Raw genomic sequence first — 18,291 nt, 5'->3', positions numbered from 1 at the left:
GCTGGGACTACAGATGTGTGCCACCACGTCCAGCTAATTTTTGTATTTTTAGTAGAGGTGGGGTTTCGCCATGTTGGCCAAGATGTCGAACTCCTAACCTTGTGATCCGCCTGCCTTGGCCTCCTCTTTTCTAGTATATTTATTTATAGCTATAAATTTCCTTGTAAGCATGACTTTAGCTGTATTGCACCAGTTTTAATGTGTAGTATTTTCATCATTAATCAGTTTAAAATATATATAATTTCCAATATGAATTCTTTTGACTCATGGATTTAGAAGAGTGTTTCTTTATTTTTTAACACTCAGGGATTTTCTAGTTGTATTTTTGTTATAGGTATCTAGTTTAATAATATTGAGTTCAGAGAACATGCTCCACATAATTCAACTAAAACAACATGTATACAGACATGCTTTGGATATATTGCAAGTCTGATTCCAGACCACCACAATAAAGTGAGTATCACAATAAAGCAAAAATCAAAATCAAAACACAAATGTTTTGGTTTCCCAGTGTATATAAAAGTTATATTTATGCTATATTTTATTAAGTACAAAGTAGCATTATGTATTAAAAGTGTACATACTTGATTAGGCACGGTGGCTCACGCCTGTAATCCCAGCACTTTGGGAGGCCGAGGCAGGCAGATCACAAGGTCAGGAGATCGAGACCATCCTGGCTAACATAGTGAAACCCCGTCTCTACTAAAAATACAAAAAATTAGCCGGGCGTGGTGGCAGGCGTCTGTAGTCCCAGCTACTCAGAAGGCTGAGCCAGGAGAATGGCGTGAACCCGAGAGGCAGAGATTGCCGTGAGCCAAGATCGCGCCACTGCACTCCACCCTGGGTAACAGAGTGAGACTCCATCTAAAAAAAGAAAAAAAAAATGTACATACCTTAATTTAAAAATATTTTATTGCTAAAAAATGCTAGTGGTTACCTGAGCCTTCAGTGAGTCATAATCTCTTTGCTGGTGCAGGATTTTTCCTTAATGGTGATGGCTGCTGACTGATCAGGATAGTGATTGCTGAGGGTTGGGATGGCTGTGGCAATTTCTTAAAACAACTTATGGAGTTCGTTACATCAATTGACTCTTCCTTTCATGAAGAATTTTTCTGTAGTGTGAAATGCTGTTTGATAGCATTTGCCTCACAATAGAACTTATTTCAGAGTTGGAGTCAGCCCTCTTAAATCCTGACACTCCTTTATCAACTAAATTTATGTAATATTCTGTTTCTTTTTTTTGTCATTTCACACAGCATCTTCACCAGGAGTAGGTTCCATCTCAAGAAACCACTTTCTCTGCTCATCCATAAGAAGCAACTCATCATCCATTCAAATTTGATCCTGAGATTGTGGCAATTCAGTCACATCTTCAGGCTCCACTTCTCATTCTACTTCTCTTGATAGTTCCACCACTCTGGAATTACTTCCTCTACCAAAGTCTTGAACCCCTTAAAGTCATTCATGAGGGTTGGAACCAACTTATTCCAAACCCCTCAATGTTGATATTTTGAGCTCCTCTCATGAGTCATGAATGTCCTTAATACCATCTAAAATGGTGACTTCTTTCTGGAAAGTATTCAATAGACTTTGCACAGATCCATCAGAGGAATCACTGTGACAACTATAGCTTTATGAAATGTATTTCTTAAATTATCAGACTTCAAAGTTGAAATGATTCCTTGGTCCATGGGCCATAGAACAGATGTTATGTTAGCAAGCATGAAAACATTAGCCTTCTTGTACGTCTCCATCAGAGCCCTTGGGTGACCAGGCACACTGTCAATGAGCAGTAATATTTTGGAAATAATCTTTTTTTCTGAGCAGTAGTTCTCAACAGTGGGCTTACTGTAAGCAGATATGCTGTCATCCAGGCTTTATGGTTCCATTCATAGGGCACAGGCAGAGTAGATTTAGCATGATTCTTAAGGGCCCTAGGATTTTTTTTTTTTTTTTGGGAGAGGGAAGGTCTTGCTCTGTCACCCAGTCTGGAGTGCAGTGGCATGATCACAGCTCACTGCAGCCTCAACTTCCCAGGCTTATGTGATTCATTTTCCCACCCACGCGCTACCATACCTGGCTAATTTTTTGTGTATTTTGTGGAGACAGGGTTTCACCATGTTGCCCAAGCTGGTCTTGAACTTGTGGGCTCAAGAGATCCACCTGCCTTGGCCTCCCAAAGTTCGGGGATTATAGCTGTGAGCCACCGTGTCCAGCCTGGCCTTAGGATTTTCAGAGTGATAATGGCTTCAATTTAAAGTCATGGTGGTTCATGCCTGTAATCCCAGCACTTTGGGAGGTTGAGGTGGGTGGATCACCTAAGGTCAGGAGTTCAAGACCAGCCTGGCCAACATAGTGAAACCCCCATATCTACTAAAAATACAAAAATCAGCCAGACGTAGTGGCGTGTGCCTGTAATTCCAGCTACTCAGGAGGCTAAGGCAGGAGAATCACTTGAACCAGGAAGGCAGAGGTTGCAGTGAGCCGAGATTGTGCCACTGCACTCCAGCCTGGTGAACAAGAGTGAAACTCCGTCTCAATAATAGTAATAATAATAATAAAATAAAGTCACCAGCTACATTAGCCCCTAGCAAGAGAATCAGCCTGTCCTTTGAAGCTTTGAAACCAGACATTGGCTGCTGCTTTCTAGCTATAAAAATCTGGGATGACACCTTTTTCCAATAGAAGCTTGATTTGTCTACATTGAAATTCTGTTGTTTAGTGTAGCTACCTTCATTATCTTAGCTTTAGCTATATCTTTTTGATAACTTATTACAGCTTCTCTGTCAGCACTTGCTTGCTCCACCTTGCACTTAAATGTTACTAAGAAGCTTCTTTCCTTAAACCTCGTGAACCAACCTCTACCAGCTCCAACTTTTCTTCTGCAGCTTCCTCTCTTCTCTCAGCCTTCATAGCATTGAAGGGAATCAGGGCTTTGCTCTGGATTAGTCTCTGGCTTAGGAGAATGTTGTGATGGTTTGATCTTCTAACCATACTGTAAAAACTTTCTTCATATCAGCAAGAAGGCTGTTTTGTTTTCTTATCGTTCATGTGTTCACGGAGCAGCACTTTTAATCTCCTTCAAGAACTTTCCCTTTGCATTCACAACCTGGGCAAGAGGCCTAGCTTTCAACCTTTCTTGGCTTTCGACATGCCTTCCTTGCTAAACTTCAGCGTTTCTAGCTTTTGATTTAAAATGAGAGACTCTTTCTTTCACTTGGACACTTAAAGGCCATTGTAGAGTTATTAATTGGCCTAATTTCAATATTATTGTGTCTCAGGGAATAGGGAGGCCTGAGTAGAGGGAGAAAGAGGGGAAAGGTTGGTTAGTAGAGCAGTCAGAACATATACATTTATCAATTAAGTTCGCTTTTCTATATGGTTCTTGGTGTACCAACACAATTATAATAGTAACATCAAAGATTACTGGTCACAGATCATCATAACAGATATAATAATAATAATGAAAAAGTTTCAAATATATATAGCACAGTTTGATTTGTAGCCTAGCACATTGACCAGTTTTTGTAAGTTTTCCATGTGTGCTTGAAGAGAATGTGTATTATACAATTGTTGGGCATAGTGTTTATACATTACTATTTAGCAGGTTTGATACTTGTTCAAATCTTCTGTACCCCTGTTGATTTTATTTTTCCACTTGTTTTAACAGATACTAAGAAAGGCAAGTTAAACTTTCCTACTATCAGTATGGATGCCTTTTTCTCCTTTTAATTCTGCCAATTTTTGTTTTATATATTTTGAGGCTTTATTATTGCATGCATACAAAATTAGAATTGTTAAAACTTCCTGGTTCATTGAACACTTTTCACTGTGAAGGATTTTTCTTTATCTCTAGTAATGCTTTTACTTTAAAGTCTACTTTGTCAGGCATTAACTAAACTAGCTTTCTTTGGGTTAGTGTTTGTATTTTTATCTTCTTTTCTACTTTCAGTTTTCTGTATATGTTTCAGATGTGTTTTTTATTTTAAAACATTTTCCTTTTACTTTGTTTTACCTTTGTTTCATCACAGTTTTGGTCTTTTAATTTGATATTGTGGTCTGCTTATATTTAATGTAATCACTAATTTTATTTGGGTTTAAATCTGTTATTTTGTGTTTTCTCTTTACCTTTCCTGTTTTATGTTCCTTTTTCTTTACTTTGTCTTTTGGTTTGATAACTTTAAAAAATTATTCCATATTCCTTCTCCACTAGCTTATTATTTACACATTGTCTTACTATTTTGGTGGTTACTCCAGAGATTACAACACAGACCATTGACTTATCAAAGTCTAATATTTACTGATTGTTCTGCTTCTTCCCAGACAATAAACCTTTTGGACCTTATAAGACTTGAACTCAGTTTGTACCTTCTTGACTTAAATGCCATTTTTATGGCTCTTAATTTTTAAAGAATATCCTACCTTTTATCTCTGAGTTCCTTCTACTTTAAGAATAATCTTGTTTTCCCTCTAGTGTAGATCTGCTATTGACAAGTTCTCTTTTGGCTTTTTGTTTGTTTGAGATGGAGTCTTGCTCTGTCGCCCAGGTTAGAGTGCAGTGGCACGATCACGGCTCACTGCAACCTCCATCTCCTGGGTTTGAGCAATTCTCCTGCCTCAGCTTTCCGAGTAACTGGGATTACAGGCACCTGCTACCATGCCCAGCTAATTTTTGTACTCTTAGTAGAGATGGGGTTTCACCATGTTGGCCAGGCTGATCTTGAACTCCTGACCGAAAGTAATCCACTGGCTTCGTCCTCCCAAAGTGTTGGGATTACAGGCATGAGCCCCCATACCCAGCCTGCATTTCTTATTCTTGAAGGTAAAGTTCACTGAGTACAGAATTTTAAATTGATGGTTATTTTCTTTTAGTTATTAAAAATTATACCATTCTCTTCTGCTTTCCACTGTTTTTGCTGAGAAGTCATCTCTTAGTCTAATTTTTTCAATATTTTTCCTTTTGTCTTTGAACAGTTTATTATGATCTACTTATGGGTAGATTTAGGTTTTTAAAAAATCATGCTGGTATTTTTGAATTGTGCTTTTGTATCTTTTTATCAGTTTTGGAAAGTTCTTAGCCATTACCTTTCCCTTTTTCCCCCATTCCCTCCACCACCATTACCTCTTATAATATTCCTTCTACCCCATTCTTTCCTCTTCTTTTGGGACTCTAATTACAGGTATGTTAGGCCTATTCCCTGTATACTCTGTGAGTCTTACCATTTCTTCTATATTTAATTAATTAATTAATTAATTAGACATGAAGTCTTGCTAATGTTGCCCAGACTGGTTTTGGACTCCTGGGCTCAAGGGATCCTCCTGCCTCAGCCTCCCAAGTAGCTGAGATTACAGGTGTGCACTACCACATCTAGCCTCCATTTTTTTTTCTTTGAGATGGAGCCTGGCTCTGTCACCCAGGCTGGAGTGCAATGGCGCAATCTCAGCTCACTGCAACCTCTGCCTTCCGGGTTCAAGTGATTCTCCTGCCTTAGCCTCCCGAGTAGCTGGGATTACAGTCGCGCACCACCACACCCGGCTGATTTTTGTATTTTCATGAGAGATGGGGTTTCACCATGTTGGTCAGGCCGGTCTTGAACTCCTGACCTCATGATCCACCTGCCTCGGGCTCCCAAAGTGTTGGGATTACAGGCGTGAGCCACTGCACCTGGCTGCCTCCATATTTTTAATCTTTTGTCTCTCTGTGCTAAATTTTGCGTATGTTTCTGATCTATCTTCCTGCTCACTCATTCTTTCTTCAGCTATGTCTAACCTGCTATTAAACTTTATATTGAGTTTTTATTTTCACTTACAGTATTATTTCTCAGATATCCATTTTATTATTTCATTTTAGTTTCCAAGTTTACAATCTTGTCTTTCAACTCCTTGAAAATAGTAAGCAGAGTTACTTTTTTTTTTTTTTTGAAACGAAGTTTTGCTCTTATCGCCCAGGCTGGAGTGCAATGGTGAGATCTCAGCTCACTGCAACCTCTGCCTCCTAGGTCCAAGTGATTCTTCTGCCCTGGCCTCCCGAGTAGCTTGGACTATAGGTTCCCGCCACCACGTCCAGCTAATTTTTTGTATTTTTAGTCGGGGTAGGGTTTCACCATCTTGGCCAGGCTGGTCTTGGAACTCCTGACCTCATGATCTACCTGCCTTGGGCTCCCAAAGTACAGGGATTACAGGCATGAGGCACCAAGCCTGGCCTTTTTTTTTTTTTTTTTTTTTTTTGAGACATAGTTTTGCTCTTGTTACCGAGGCTAGAGTGCAATGGCACGATCTCGACTCTCCACAACCTCCGCCTCCCAGGTTCAAGGGATTCTCCTGTCTCAGCCTCCCGAGTAGCTGGGATTACAGGCATGCACCAACACGCCCAGCTAATTTTGCATTTTTAGCAGAGACAGGGTTTCTCCATGTTCGCCAGGCTGGTCTCAAACTCCTGACCTCAGGCCCGCCTGCCTCGTCCTCCCAAAGTGCTGGGATTACAGGCATGAGCCACAGTGCCCAGCCTTCAAGGTTACTTTTAAGTCAGCCTGGTAGCTTCAGTATCTGGGTCTTTCTTGGATTGCTTTCTATTGACTATTATTTTTGTTGGTTTCATTTATGTTACTTTGTTATTTTGGGTGTAATTGTATTTAGCAGTAAGCCCATGAAGTTACTTTGTTTTTGAATCTCTAATACAGAGATTCTCTAGAACAGTTGGGAAGGCCTTTGGGACTTGGTCAGTAACCAGCCATTTCGAAGATTTACTTTCATGCCCGTAGGCTCCTCTTCACCTATCTAAAGCCTCCCCATTCTATAGTGGCTAAATTTAAGTCTCACTTCTTCTATGGAGCCTGCCCTGACCACGCCTCTGATCTCCTCATCATGTATCATCTTTCCAACTCCTGTGGCACTTGGCCATATTGTCTTGTGTAGTGTAACTTACCATGATTGTAAGCTGTGGGAGGACAGAGATGAATGTACTGTGTATTTTGTAGGCCAAACCGAGTCTGCCACCTTGTGGGGAAAACAACACTGGCCTACCTTAGGGACTTTGTGAGGGCCAAATGAGAACAGTTCTTATAACTTACATAGCAGAATTGTAAGGAATTATAGTTGTTTTTAGCATATGGTCTCTATGACTTATAGACCATAATCTCAGTGAGGGCAGAGACCTATATTCCTAGAGCCTATCATATACCTGACGAGATTTCCAATAAATATTTCTTGATTTAATTTATTATCTGAATGAATTTGGCCAGATTCTCTCATTTTTGTCTATTAAATAATATGAAATAGGAATGATAAAGTTAAAGACTTACAAGAAAAGGTTAAAGTTTATCAAAAATTTCATTTAATTTCTTTTTTCCATTTCACAAATCCAATAGGTTTATCTCAACATGTAGTTACCAATTATAAGCAAGTAATCCAACTCCTGGAGGAGGGAATTGCAAACAGGTAACAGGTTTGTTTGTTTCTATCATTCTTTTATCCTCACACTCCTATCCTGTGTTCCCATTTCCCTTTGGGGAGTATATAATGACACTTAAAATTGTCTCTCTGTGTAGAGATGTTCACAACCAGGAGGCTCTTCCCAGAATAGTAATATTCCCAGGGTAAGGGGTGGTGACTAAGATTTAGTTTCTTCTCACTGGTAATGAAGCCGGTATCTGTTCTGGACATAGTAATATTAGGCAGTAAGCCCAAGGAAGTTACTCTATACTTTGTTTAGAGCTTCTCAATTTGGAAGAAAAGATTCTTAACTGCATTGTCCTCTCCTCAGGTTTGATAGATATAAGGATGAATATAGTGTAAATGTTTCAGAAAAACATTTTTTTCTAGTTTTGCATACTTATAAGGTAGCCCCTCAAAAGACTGTTTTGAATCTGCTATGAATAACTAGGTGCTGTAGATTCCCCTAAAAGCTATTGTAAATTGTAATAACATTCCATGTTGTAAGTTACTATGAAATACCTAGAATATTACTAGTAAATGTCCCTAAAAAAGGCTTTTTTTTCTGGGGTAAAAAGGTCTTTAGAGCCTTCTATTTATCTTGTTAATAGCAGGACCAAGTTAATTGCACACAAAGGAAGAAATTTAAATTTAACATTCTCCTGAGCTTCATGGAACTCTCCTGGAGACACTTGCTTCTGGTCTTCAGGATACTCTGAGCTCCGTGATTTTTCAGTGTCAGGCTTGAATCATGAGACTAGCCTCTAGATTTTGGCCCTTTTCTTCAATTCTCCAGATCCTCTGAGAACAGAGCTCAGTGAGATGCTCTTAGATACAGGAAAACCTCTCCTGACTTTAAGGGTTAACACTGTAATGGATTTCTAAGGGAGGTTGTGAATTCCGCCTGGCTTAAGCATGACATTGATGTGATTTAAGATCTCATTTCCAAGATCTTTCTGACACTGTAGAATTAATATTCTGTGTTTAATCAAAACTTATCTTCTCTGTGTTTGAGGTATCTTCTCTAGCAAGCTCCCTACATCCACTTGTCTTATTAAAATGACTCCAAGAATAAAATAAAATAAAGTGAAAGAATAAAATAAAATAAAATGGGTCTATCTTGGGCATGTTCTTCCAGGTTGATGACGCTCTAGTCTTCATTTCCCTTTTCACTCGAATTTTTGCTCCTATTGCTTAAAAAAAGTTTCAGTGTAGTTTAGTATGAAGCTACACTCCATTTTATGCTCAGATATCAGCACCTAGAGTGCTGCTTCTGCCCTCTTTGGACTGTTCTCTTCACGATACTGGACTAAATATGTGTGTTTTATGATTCTCATCTGTGAACCTCAGCACTAACATTTCTTGTATTCTCCATGGATCCTTAAGAACCCACCATGTGTAAACAATCCTTGTCCTAACACTTTTTCCTTGTATACACAGAATCACAGCAGCCACCCATGTTCATGAGGCCAGCAGCAGATCCCACGCCATTTTCACGATCCACTACACGCAGGTTGGTAACCCCTTATGTTTGGTGAGATTTCTTCCTCTCCTTGTACCTTTAAACCACTTTCTTGTCTTCCTTCCTGTTTCATTTTTTGTTTGTTGGTTTTTGAGACAGGGTCTCACTCTGTTGCCCAGACTGGAGTGCAGTGGCACGATCTCGGCTCACCTCAACCTCTGCCTCCCAGGCTCAAGCGATTCTCCTGCCTCAGCCTCCCAAATAGCTGGGAATACAGGAGATGCCACCACGCCTGGCGAATTTTTTTTGTATTTTTAGTAAAGACGAGGTTTCACCATGTTGGCCAGACTGGTCTCAAAGTCCTGACCTCAAATGATCCACCTGGCTCTGCCTGCCTAAGTGCTGGCATTACAGACGTGAGCCATCGCCCCCGGCCCTGTTTCTTTTCCTTTCCTCCTACTCTCACATTTATAGGTCCTCTGATAGAACCTAATACTATAAACTGGATTTACACACAATCCGTTAAGCTATACACCTAGAATGGGTAGAAGCATTTTATAAAGACTAATCAAAATATCTTCTGCTTGTATTTATTTTTAACATTTTAAAACACTTTCACATCTGTGTGATCAGTATGGACATTTAAAACAAAAGGTTGAAAAGAAAATAAGCATTAAAATGAAATATTAGAAGATTCACTTCCATTATGATGGAATGAGGAGGTCAAGTCATATCCCCAAAAAGCAACTATAAAGCTGGACACAATCCTTTCTGTGGTCTGAAAATAGGTTAAAGGAATGTAACAAAGTGAGAAGCACCACACCCAAAATAAAACGATGACTGAAAACTTCCTAAATTTGTTGAAAATCATTTATAGATCTAAGAAGCTCAAAGGACTCCAAGTAAAATAAACACAAAGAAATCCACACCTAGACACATCATATTTAAACTGTTGAAAGACAAAGAGAACATCTTAAAAACAGCTAGAGAAAAATGACTCATACAGTAGAACAATTACGTGATGAATGGCTGACTTCTCATCAGAAGCATTGAACCCTAGAAGTTGGGGCTGAGATAATATAAAAAACTGGCAATAAGAACATTCCCAGATTGGAAAAATAAAAAGTAGAATTTATTGCCAGCAGACTTACCTGACAAGAAAACTAAATGAAATCTTCTAGGCTGAAAGAAAGTGATATTAGAAAGTATCTTAAATCTATAGGAGACAGTGAAATATCTGGGAATGGTAAATGTGTGAGTAAATATAAAAAAACCTACATTCTCATTTCTTCTCCTAATGTCAATAAAAGAATAAGATTACATAAAACCACAATTATAACAATGCATTTTTGTACATTGTCATATATGAACATAACAGCACAAGGGAACTGAAAGGAGATATATTTAAGTAGAGTTACTATATTTTACAGGAATTTAGTATTATTTTGAAGTAGATCATAAATAAAGATATGTATTGTAATCTGTAGAGCAACTACTAAGAAAATAGCACAAAAATATAATTTTAAAAATCAACATTTCTTCTGCCTCCTCTGGGCAGAAAAAACAACAGAAATTAAAATGGTACATATTAATAAAAATACCTAACAAAGGCAGTGGAGAAGGACAGAGGAACAAAGGAGATATGAGACATAGAAAAAAGAAAAATCAGACATGGATGGTTCTGAGCACATCAATAATTATTAAATACATTAAGTGTGAATTGCCTAAGGTACAAATTTTCAGATTGCATAAAAGTGAGACCCAACTATATGCTGTCTATAAGAAACACACCTTAGAACCACAGACACAGGTTGAAAGTAAAAGATGGAAAAAGATATACCATAATAATAGTAACCATAAGTCCTAGCCAGAGTAATGAGACAAGAGAAAGAAATAAAGGGCATCCAGATCAGTAAAGAGGAAGTCAAACTGTTGCTGTTCGCTGACAACATGATTGTATACCTAGAAAACCCTAAAGACTTACCCAAAGAGCTCCTGGAACTGGTAAATGAATTCAGCGAAGCTTCAAGATACAAAATTAATGTACATAAATCAGTAGCCCTGCTATACACCAACAGCAAACAAGCTGAGAATCAAATCAAGAACTCAACATTTTTTACAATAGCTGCAAAAAAAAAAAAAAAAAACCACTTAGGAATACACTTAACCAAGGAGGTGAAAGACCGCTACAGAAAGAACTACAAAACACTGCTGAAAGAAATCATGTATGATACAAACAAATGGAAACATATATCATGCTCATGGATGGGTAGAATCAGTATTGTGAAAATGGCCACACTGCCTAAAGCAGTCTACAAATTCAGTGCAATCCCCATAAAAATACCGCCATCATTCTTCACAGAACTAGAAAAGACAGTCCTAAAACTCACATGGAACGAAAAAAGAGCCCACATAGCCAAAGCAAAGAGACTAAGCAAAAAGAACAAATCTGGGCCAGGTGCAGTGGCTTATGCCTGTAATCCCAGCACTTTGGGAGGCCGAGGCAGGCGGATCACTTGAGGTCAGGAGTTTGAGACCAGCCTGGCCAACATGGTGACACCCCTCTCTACTAAAAATAGAAAAAATTAGCTGGGCGTGATGGCAGGTGCCTGTAATCCCAGCTACTCGGGAGGCTGAGGCAGGAGAATTGCTTGAACCTGGGAGGCAGAGGTTGCAGTGAGCTGAGATTACGCCACTGCACTCCAGCCTGGGCAACAGAGTGAGACTTCGTCTCAAAAACAACAACAAAACCAAATCTGGATGCATTACGTTACCCAACTTCAAACTATACTATAAGGCCAATAGTTACCAAAACAGCATGGTACTGGGACAAAAACAGGCATATAGACCAATGGAACAGAATAGAAAATGCAGAAATAAAGCCAAATACTTACAGTCAACCAATCTTCGACAAAGCAAACAGACACGTAAAGTGGGGAAAGGACACCCTATTCAACAAATGGTGCCGGGATAATTGGCAAGCCACATGTAGGAGAATGACACTGGATCTTCATCTCTCACGTTATACAAAAATCAACTCAAGATGGATCAAAGACTTAAATATAAGACCTGAAACCATAAAAATTCTAGAAGATAACATTGGAAAAATCCTTCTAGACGTTGGCTTAGGCAAAGACTTCATGAGCAAGAATCCAAAAGCAAATGCAACAAAAACAAAGATAAATAGATGGGACTTAAATAAAACAAAAATCTTCTGCACAGCAAAAGAAATAATCAGCAAACAGCCCACAGAGTGGGAGAAAATCTTTGCAATCTATGCATCCTACGAAGGACTAATATCCAGACTCTGCAAGGAACTCAAATCAGCAAGAAAAAAACAGTCCCATCAAAAAGTGGGCTAAGGACATGAATAAACAGTTCTCAAAAGAAGATATACAAATGGCAACAAACATAGGAAAAAAATGCTCAACATCACTGATTATCAGGGAAATGCAAATCAAAACCACAATACAATACCACCTTACTCCTGCAAGAATGGCCATAATCAAAAAATCAAAAAAGAGGCTGGGTCGGTGGCTCATGCCTGTAATCCCAGCGCTTTGGGAGCCTGAGCCAGGTGGATTACCTGAGGTCAGGTGTTCGAGACCAGCCTGGCCAACATGGTGAAATGCTGTATCTACTAAAAATACAAAAATTAGCTGTGTGTGGTGTCGTGCTCCTGTAGTCCCAGCTACTCACAAGGCTGAAGCCAGAGAATTACTTGAACCTGGGAGGCAGAGGTTGCAGTGAGCCGAGATTGCGCCAATGTACTCCAGGCATCTCCAAAAAAAATAAAATAAAATAAAATAAAATAGATGTTGGCCTGGATATGGTGAAAAGGGAACGCTTTTACACTGTTGGTGGGAATATAAACTAGTATCACCATTATGGCAAACAGTGTGGAGATTCCTTAAAGAACTACAAGTAGATTTACCCAGAGGAAAAGAAGTCATTATATGAAAAAGATACTTGCACATGCATGTTTTAGCAGCACAATTCACATTTGCAAAAATATAGAACCAGCTCAAATGTCCGTCAGTCGATGAGTGGATAAAGAAAATGTGGTGTATGTATACTGTGGAATACTACTCAGCCATGAAAAGGCACAAAATAATGGCATTTGCAGCAACCTGGATGGAATTGGAGACCATTATTCTAAGTTAAGTGCCGCAGGAATGGATAAACCAAACATATCTTCTCACTCATAAATGGGAGCTAAGCTATGAGGACACAAAGGCATAAGAATTATACAAAGGCATAAGGACACATAGGCATAAGGATGCAACGGCATAAGAATGAACTTTGGGCTGGGCACGGTGGCTCACGCTTGTAATCCCAGCACTTTGGGAGGCCGAGGCGGGCAGATCACGAGGTCAGGAGATTGAGACCATGGTGAAACCCCGTCTCTACTAAAAAAAATACAAAAAATTAGCCGGGCGTGGTGGCAGGCGCCTGTAGTCCCAGCTACTTGGAGAGGCTGAGGCAGGAGAATGGCGTGAACCCGGGAGGCAGAGCTTGCAGTGAGCCGAGATCGCGCCACTGCACTCCAGCCTGGGTGACAGAGTGAGACTCCGTCTCAAAAAAAAAAAAAAAAAAGAACTTTGGGGACTTTTGGGAAAGGGGGGTGAGGGATAAAAGACTACACATTGGGTACAGGGTATACTGTTTGGGTGATGGGTGCACCAATATCTCAGAAATCACCATTAAAGAACTTATTCATGTAACCAGACACCATCTGTTCCTCCAAAACCTATTGAAATTTTTTAAAAAGTAAGCATAAGAGAGCTGGAGTGGTATTTTAATGTCAGGCAAAAAATAGGTTTTAAGGCTGGGCGTGGTGGCTCAAGCCTGTAATCCCAGCACTTTGGGAAGCCGAGGTGGATGGATTGCCTGACGTCAGGAGTTTGAGACCAGTCTGGCCAACATGGTAAAACCTGGTCTCTACTAAAAATACAAAAAAATTATCCGGGCATGGTGGTGAGTGCCTGTAGTCCCAGCTACTCAGAAGGCTGAGGCGGGAGAATCACTTGAATCCAGGAGGCAGAGGTTGCAGTGAGCTGAGATCGCACCATCGCACTCCAGCCTGGGCAACAAGAGTGAGATTCCGCCTCAAAAAAAAAATAGGTTTTAAGACAAATACTAGAGACAGGAATATTTCATAATGATAAAGGGTCAGTCAGTACATTGAAGAAATATAACATTTATAAATGTATGCACCCTGAACAACCAAACCTCAAAATACATGAAAACACTGATGGAATTGAAAGATTAAAATAGACAGTTCAACAATGGTTGGATATTTCAGTACCTAATTTCCAGTAGTAGGTAGATAACCAAACAGAAATCAGTGAGGAAATAGAAGATTTGAGCAACATTATCAAACTATGTGACCTAACTGACATTTTCAGAACACTTCATCCAACATCACAGAATACACATATTTTCAAGTGCACATGGAGCATTCTCTGAGATAAACCCTGTGCTTCCTGAAGCTAAAGTAACCAAGATAGTGTGGTGTTAGCGTTAAGATAAATAGATTACTGGAAGAGAATAGAGTCCAAAATAGACTCACACATATATAGGCAACTGATTTTTAATAAAGTTGCAAAGACAATTCGGTGGAGAAAATATGTTTTCAGCAAATGGTGGGAGAACAATTGGATGTCTATATGAAAAAAAAAGAATTTTGATCTATATTTTGCACTTTATTGGAAAGTTAACTCATATTGAATCATAGCTCTAAATGGGAAACCTGAAACTATTAAACTTTAGAAGATAACTTAGGAGAACCTTTGTGATTTTTGATTAGGCGAAGGTTTTATAGATATGGCACTAAAAACACAAATTGAAGAAAAGTACAAATTGAAATCTGGAGTTAATCACAATTTCAAACTTTTGTACTTTTATAATTTTTTTTTGAGACAGGGTCACACTCTGTTACCTAGGCTAGAGTGCAGTGGCACAGTCATGGCTCACTGCAGCCTCAACCTCTCAACCTCCCGGGCTCAAGTGATCCTCCCACCTCAGCCTCCCAAGTAGCTGGGACTTACAGGTGTGTGTGTGTGTGTACACTTATAGTGTACAAAATAACTTTTGTATTTTTTTTTGTAGAGACAAGGTCTCGTTGTGTTGCCCAGGCTGGTCTTAAATCCGTAGGCTCTAGTGATCCCCCTGCCTCAGCCTCCCAAAATGCTGGGATTATAGGCATGACCCACCATGCCTGGCCTTTGCATTTTTTTTTTTTTTTTTTTTTTTTTTTGAGACTGAGTCTTGCTCTGTTGCCTAGGCTGGAGCACAGTGGCACAATCTTGACTCATTGCAACCTCCACCTCCCGGGTTCAAGTAATTCTCCTGCCTTAGCCACCTAAGTAGCTGGGATTACAGTCATGCATTACCATGCCTGGCTAATTTTTGTATTTTTAGTGGAGACAGGGTTTCACCATGTTGACCAGGCTGGTCTCGAACTCCTGACCTCAAGCAATCCAGTTTGCCTCTGCCTCCCAAAGTGCTGGGATTACAGGCATAAGCCACTGTGCCTGGCTCCTTTTGCACTTTTAAAGACACTATTAGGAGAATAAAAAGAAAAGCAGGCCAGGTGCGGTGGTTCATGCCTGTAATCCCACCACTTTGGGAGGCCAAGGTGGGTGGATCACTTGAGGTCGGGGGTGGAGACCAGCCTAGCCAAGATGGTGAAAACCCTGTCTCTACTAAAAACACAAAAATTAGCCAGGTTTGGTGGCATGCACCTGTAATCCCAGCTACTCGGGAGGCTGAGGCAGGAGAATTGCTTGAACCCAGCAGGCAGAGGTTACAGTGAGCCAAGATCATGCCACTGCACTTCAGCCTGGGTGACAGAGCAAGACTCCCTTGAAAGAAAGAAAGAGAGAAAAGAAGAAGGAAAGAAGGAAAAGCAACAGATAGGTAAAACTTATTTGCTAAACATACATCTGATGAAGGAATTATATATAAAGAACTCTCTAAACACTGTAAGAAAACAAAACAACGGCAAAAATTTTGAACTGACGTTTCACTAAACAAAATATGTATGCTAGTGACAATTAAATAGTTGAAAAAATTCTCAATATCCTTATTCATTAGGGAAATACAAATTAGAACCAAATGAGATACCACTACCCACCTTTTAACATGGCTAAAATTATACTAAATATCAGCAAGTTGTGTAGGAGCAGGAGTTTTCATACCCTGCTCTACTGGTGGGAATGTAAATGGTATAGCAACTTTGGAAAAGAGTTTTGCAGGGTTTTTTTTGTTTGTTTGTGTTTGTTTTTGTTTTGTTTGTTTGTTTGTGATGGAGTCTCACTCTGTCGCCCAGGCTGGAGGGCAGTGTTGCAATCTTGGCTCACTGCAACCTCCGCCTTCCGGCTTCATGCCATTTTCCTGCCTCAGCCTTCTGAGTAGCTGGGACTACAGGTGCCCGCCACCACGCTTGGCTAATTTTTGTATTTTTAGTAGAGACGAGGTTTCACCATTTTGGCCAGGATGGTCTCAATTTCCTGACCTCATGATCCACCTGTCTCCACCTCCCAAAGTGCTGGGGTTACAGGCGTGAATCATCGTGCCCAGCCTAGCAGTTTCTTAAAAAGTTAAATATATACCTACCATATGACCCAGCAATTCTACTCTTAGGTGTTTATCCAAGAGAAATGTCCATAGAAAGATGTGCACAAATGTCCATAACTGTTATTTGTAATTACCCCAAAATAGAAACAACCCGCACATCTATCAAAAGACAAATGGATAACTTGGTATATCCACACAATGGAATAATAGCAGTAAAAATGAATGAACTGTTGATGGATGCCTTAACATGGATGAATCTCAATTATGTACAGTGAAAAGAGCCAGACGTACGATTCTATTTATGTGAAACATTCTGAAAAGGCAGACTTACAGACATAGAAAGTTAAGTGATTGCTTCAAGCTGGGGATGGGAGCAGAGTGACTGAAAAGACTTGAGGGATTTGGGGATTATTTGAAATATTCTTAAAACTACATTCGGTTGATGATGTATAACATTAACAATTTCTGGTCGGTGCAGTGGCTCATGCCTGTAATCCCAACACTTTGGGAGGCCGAGGTAGGCAGATCACCTGAGGTCAGGAGTTCAAGACCAGCCTGGCCAACATGGTGAAACCCTGTCTCTGCTAAAAATACAAAATTAGCCAGGACTGGTGGTGCATGCCTGTAAGCTCAGCTACTTGGGAGGCCGAAGCAGGAGAATCACTTGAACTTTGGGAGCCAGAGGTTGCAGTGAGCTGAGATCTTGCCATTGCACTCCAGCCTGGGTAACGAGCAAAACTCCAGCTCAAAACACACACACACACACACACACACACACACACACACACACACACAAACAAAAATTAACAATTTCTAAAGCAAAATAACAAAACCGACATTGAATCGGGGTTGGGGGCAGAGTAGTTTCTTCTTGGGGGCTGGATGGCGCTAAATAGAACTTACAGGGCAGTTTCTACCCTGGCAAGTTAAGGTGCTGTGACTGAGGTTAGGAAGAGACCATTAGAGGCCACCCACATGCTGTGGCTGTCTGCTAATAAGAGTCAGAGCCCCCTGGGAGGGAGTTGAGCATTTGCATGGTAAATTGTACTGAAATTCCTGATGCCACTGAAAGTTGTGCTCAGCAAACTTCATGGAAGTTTGTGTTCTTAGTCTGTAAGTTCTGCTGGTGTTTTTTGTTTTGTTTTGTTTTTTTAAAGTGATGATCCAGGGCCCTATTGATTTTATCTGTCAGATATTGAGAGCTCACCTGGTTTACATCACATTAGAATACAGATTTGTTGAGTGAATTGGATAAAAATCCAAAATATCACCTTGGTTAGAAGAGTGTCTAAGGGGAAAACAATACAAATTGTTCCAAATGACAGGCTTTAAATGTTTTCTCCTCTAGGCAATCCTGGAGAACAACCTCCCTTCTGAAATGGCTAGCAAGATCAACCTTGTGGACCTAGCAGGCAGGTAATTAGGATTTCAAAGCTAAGGGGAATTACTCTTGTTCTTGCCTGTTTTACAGGGAATAAGCTTTTCCAATCTTTTTCACATTTCAGTCATCCTGAGAATATTACAAAAGAAATAAGCCTTCGAATGCTAGGTTAAGAAGTTATTTTCTAGGGGCTGAAAAGTTCCTCTACATCAGGGATTCTCAATCTTGGTTGCACATTAAATCACCTGAGGACCTTTTCCTTTTTGAGACAGTCTTACTCTGTTGCCCAGGCTCCAGGCTGGAGTGCTGTGGTATGATCATGGCTCATTGTAACCCTGGACTACTGGGCTCAAGTGACCCTCCTGCCTCAGCCTCTGGAGTAGCTGGGACTACAGGCACATGACACCACATCTGGCTTTTTTTTTTTTTTTTTTTT

At 40.0% G+C, this 18,291-nt stretch overlaps 1 protein-coding gene across 1 annotated transcript in view; it reads left to right on the top strand.

Annotated features, from left to right (window-relative positions):
- Window positions 1–18,291, top strand: part of STARD9 (StAR related lipid transfer domain containing 9) — a 149,154-nt gene that overhangs the window by 68,589 nt on the left and 62,274 nt on the right. Inside the window, exons 8-10 of the mRNA XM_003266783.4 lie at window positions 7,368–7,437; window positions 8,872–8,944; window positions 17,823–17,890. Coding sequence (XP_003266831.2) covers window positions 7,368–7,437; window positions 8,872–8,944; window positions 17,823–17,890 — 211 coding nt within the window. The remainder of the gene's footprint in view (window positions 1–7,367; window positions 7,438–8,871; window positions 8,945–17,822; window positions 17,891–18,291) is intronic.

The sequence above is a fragment of the Nomascus leucogenys genome, chromosome 6 (assembly GCF_006542625.1).
Source record: "Nomascus leucogenys isolate Asia chromosome 6, Asia_NLE_v1, whole genome shotgun sequence".
Classification (NCBI taxonomy): domain Eukaryota; kingdom Metazoa; phylum Chordata; class Mammalia; order Primates; family Hylobatidae; genus Nomascus; species Nomascus leucogenys.
This window is presented reverse-complemented; position numbering and strand designations above follow the sequence as displayed.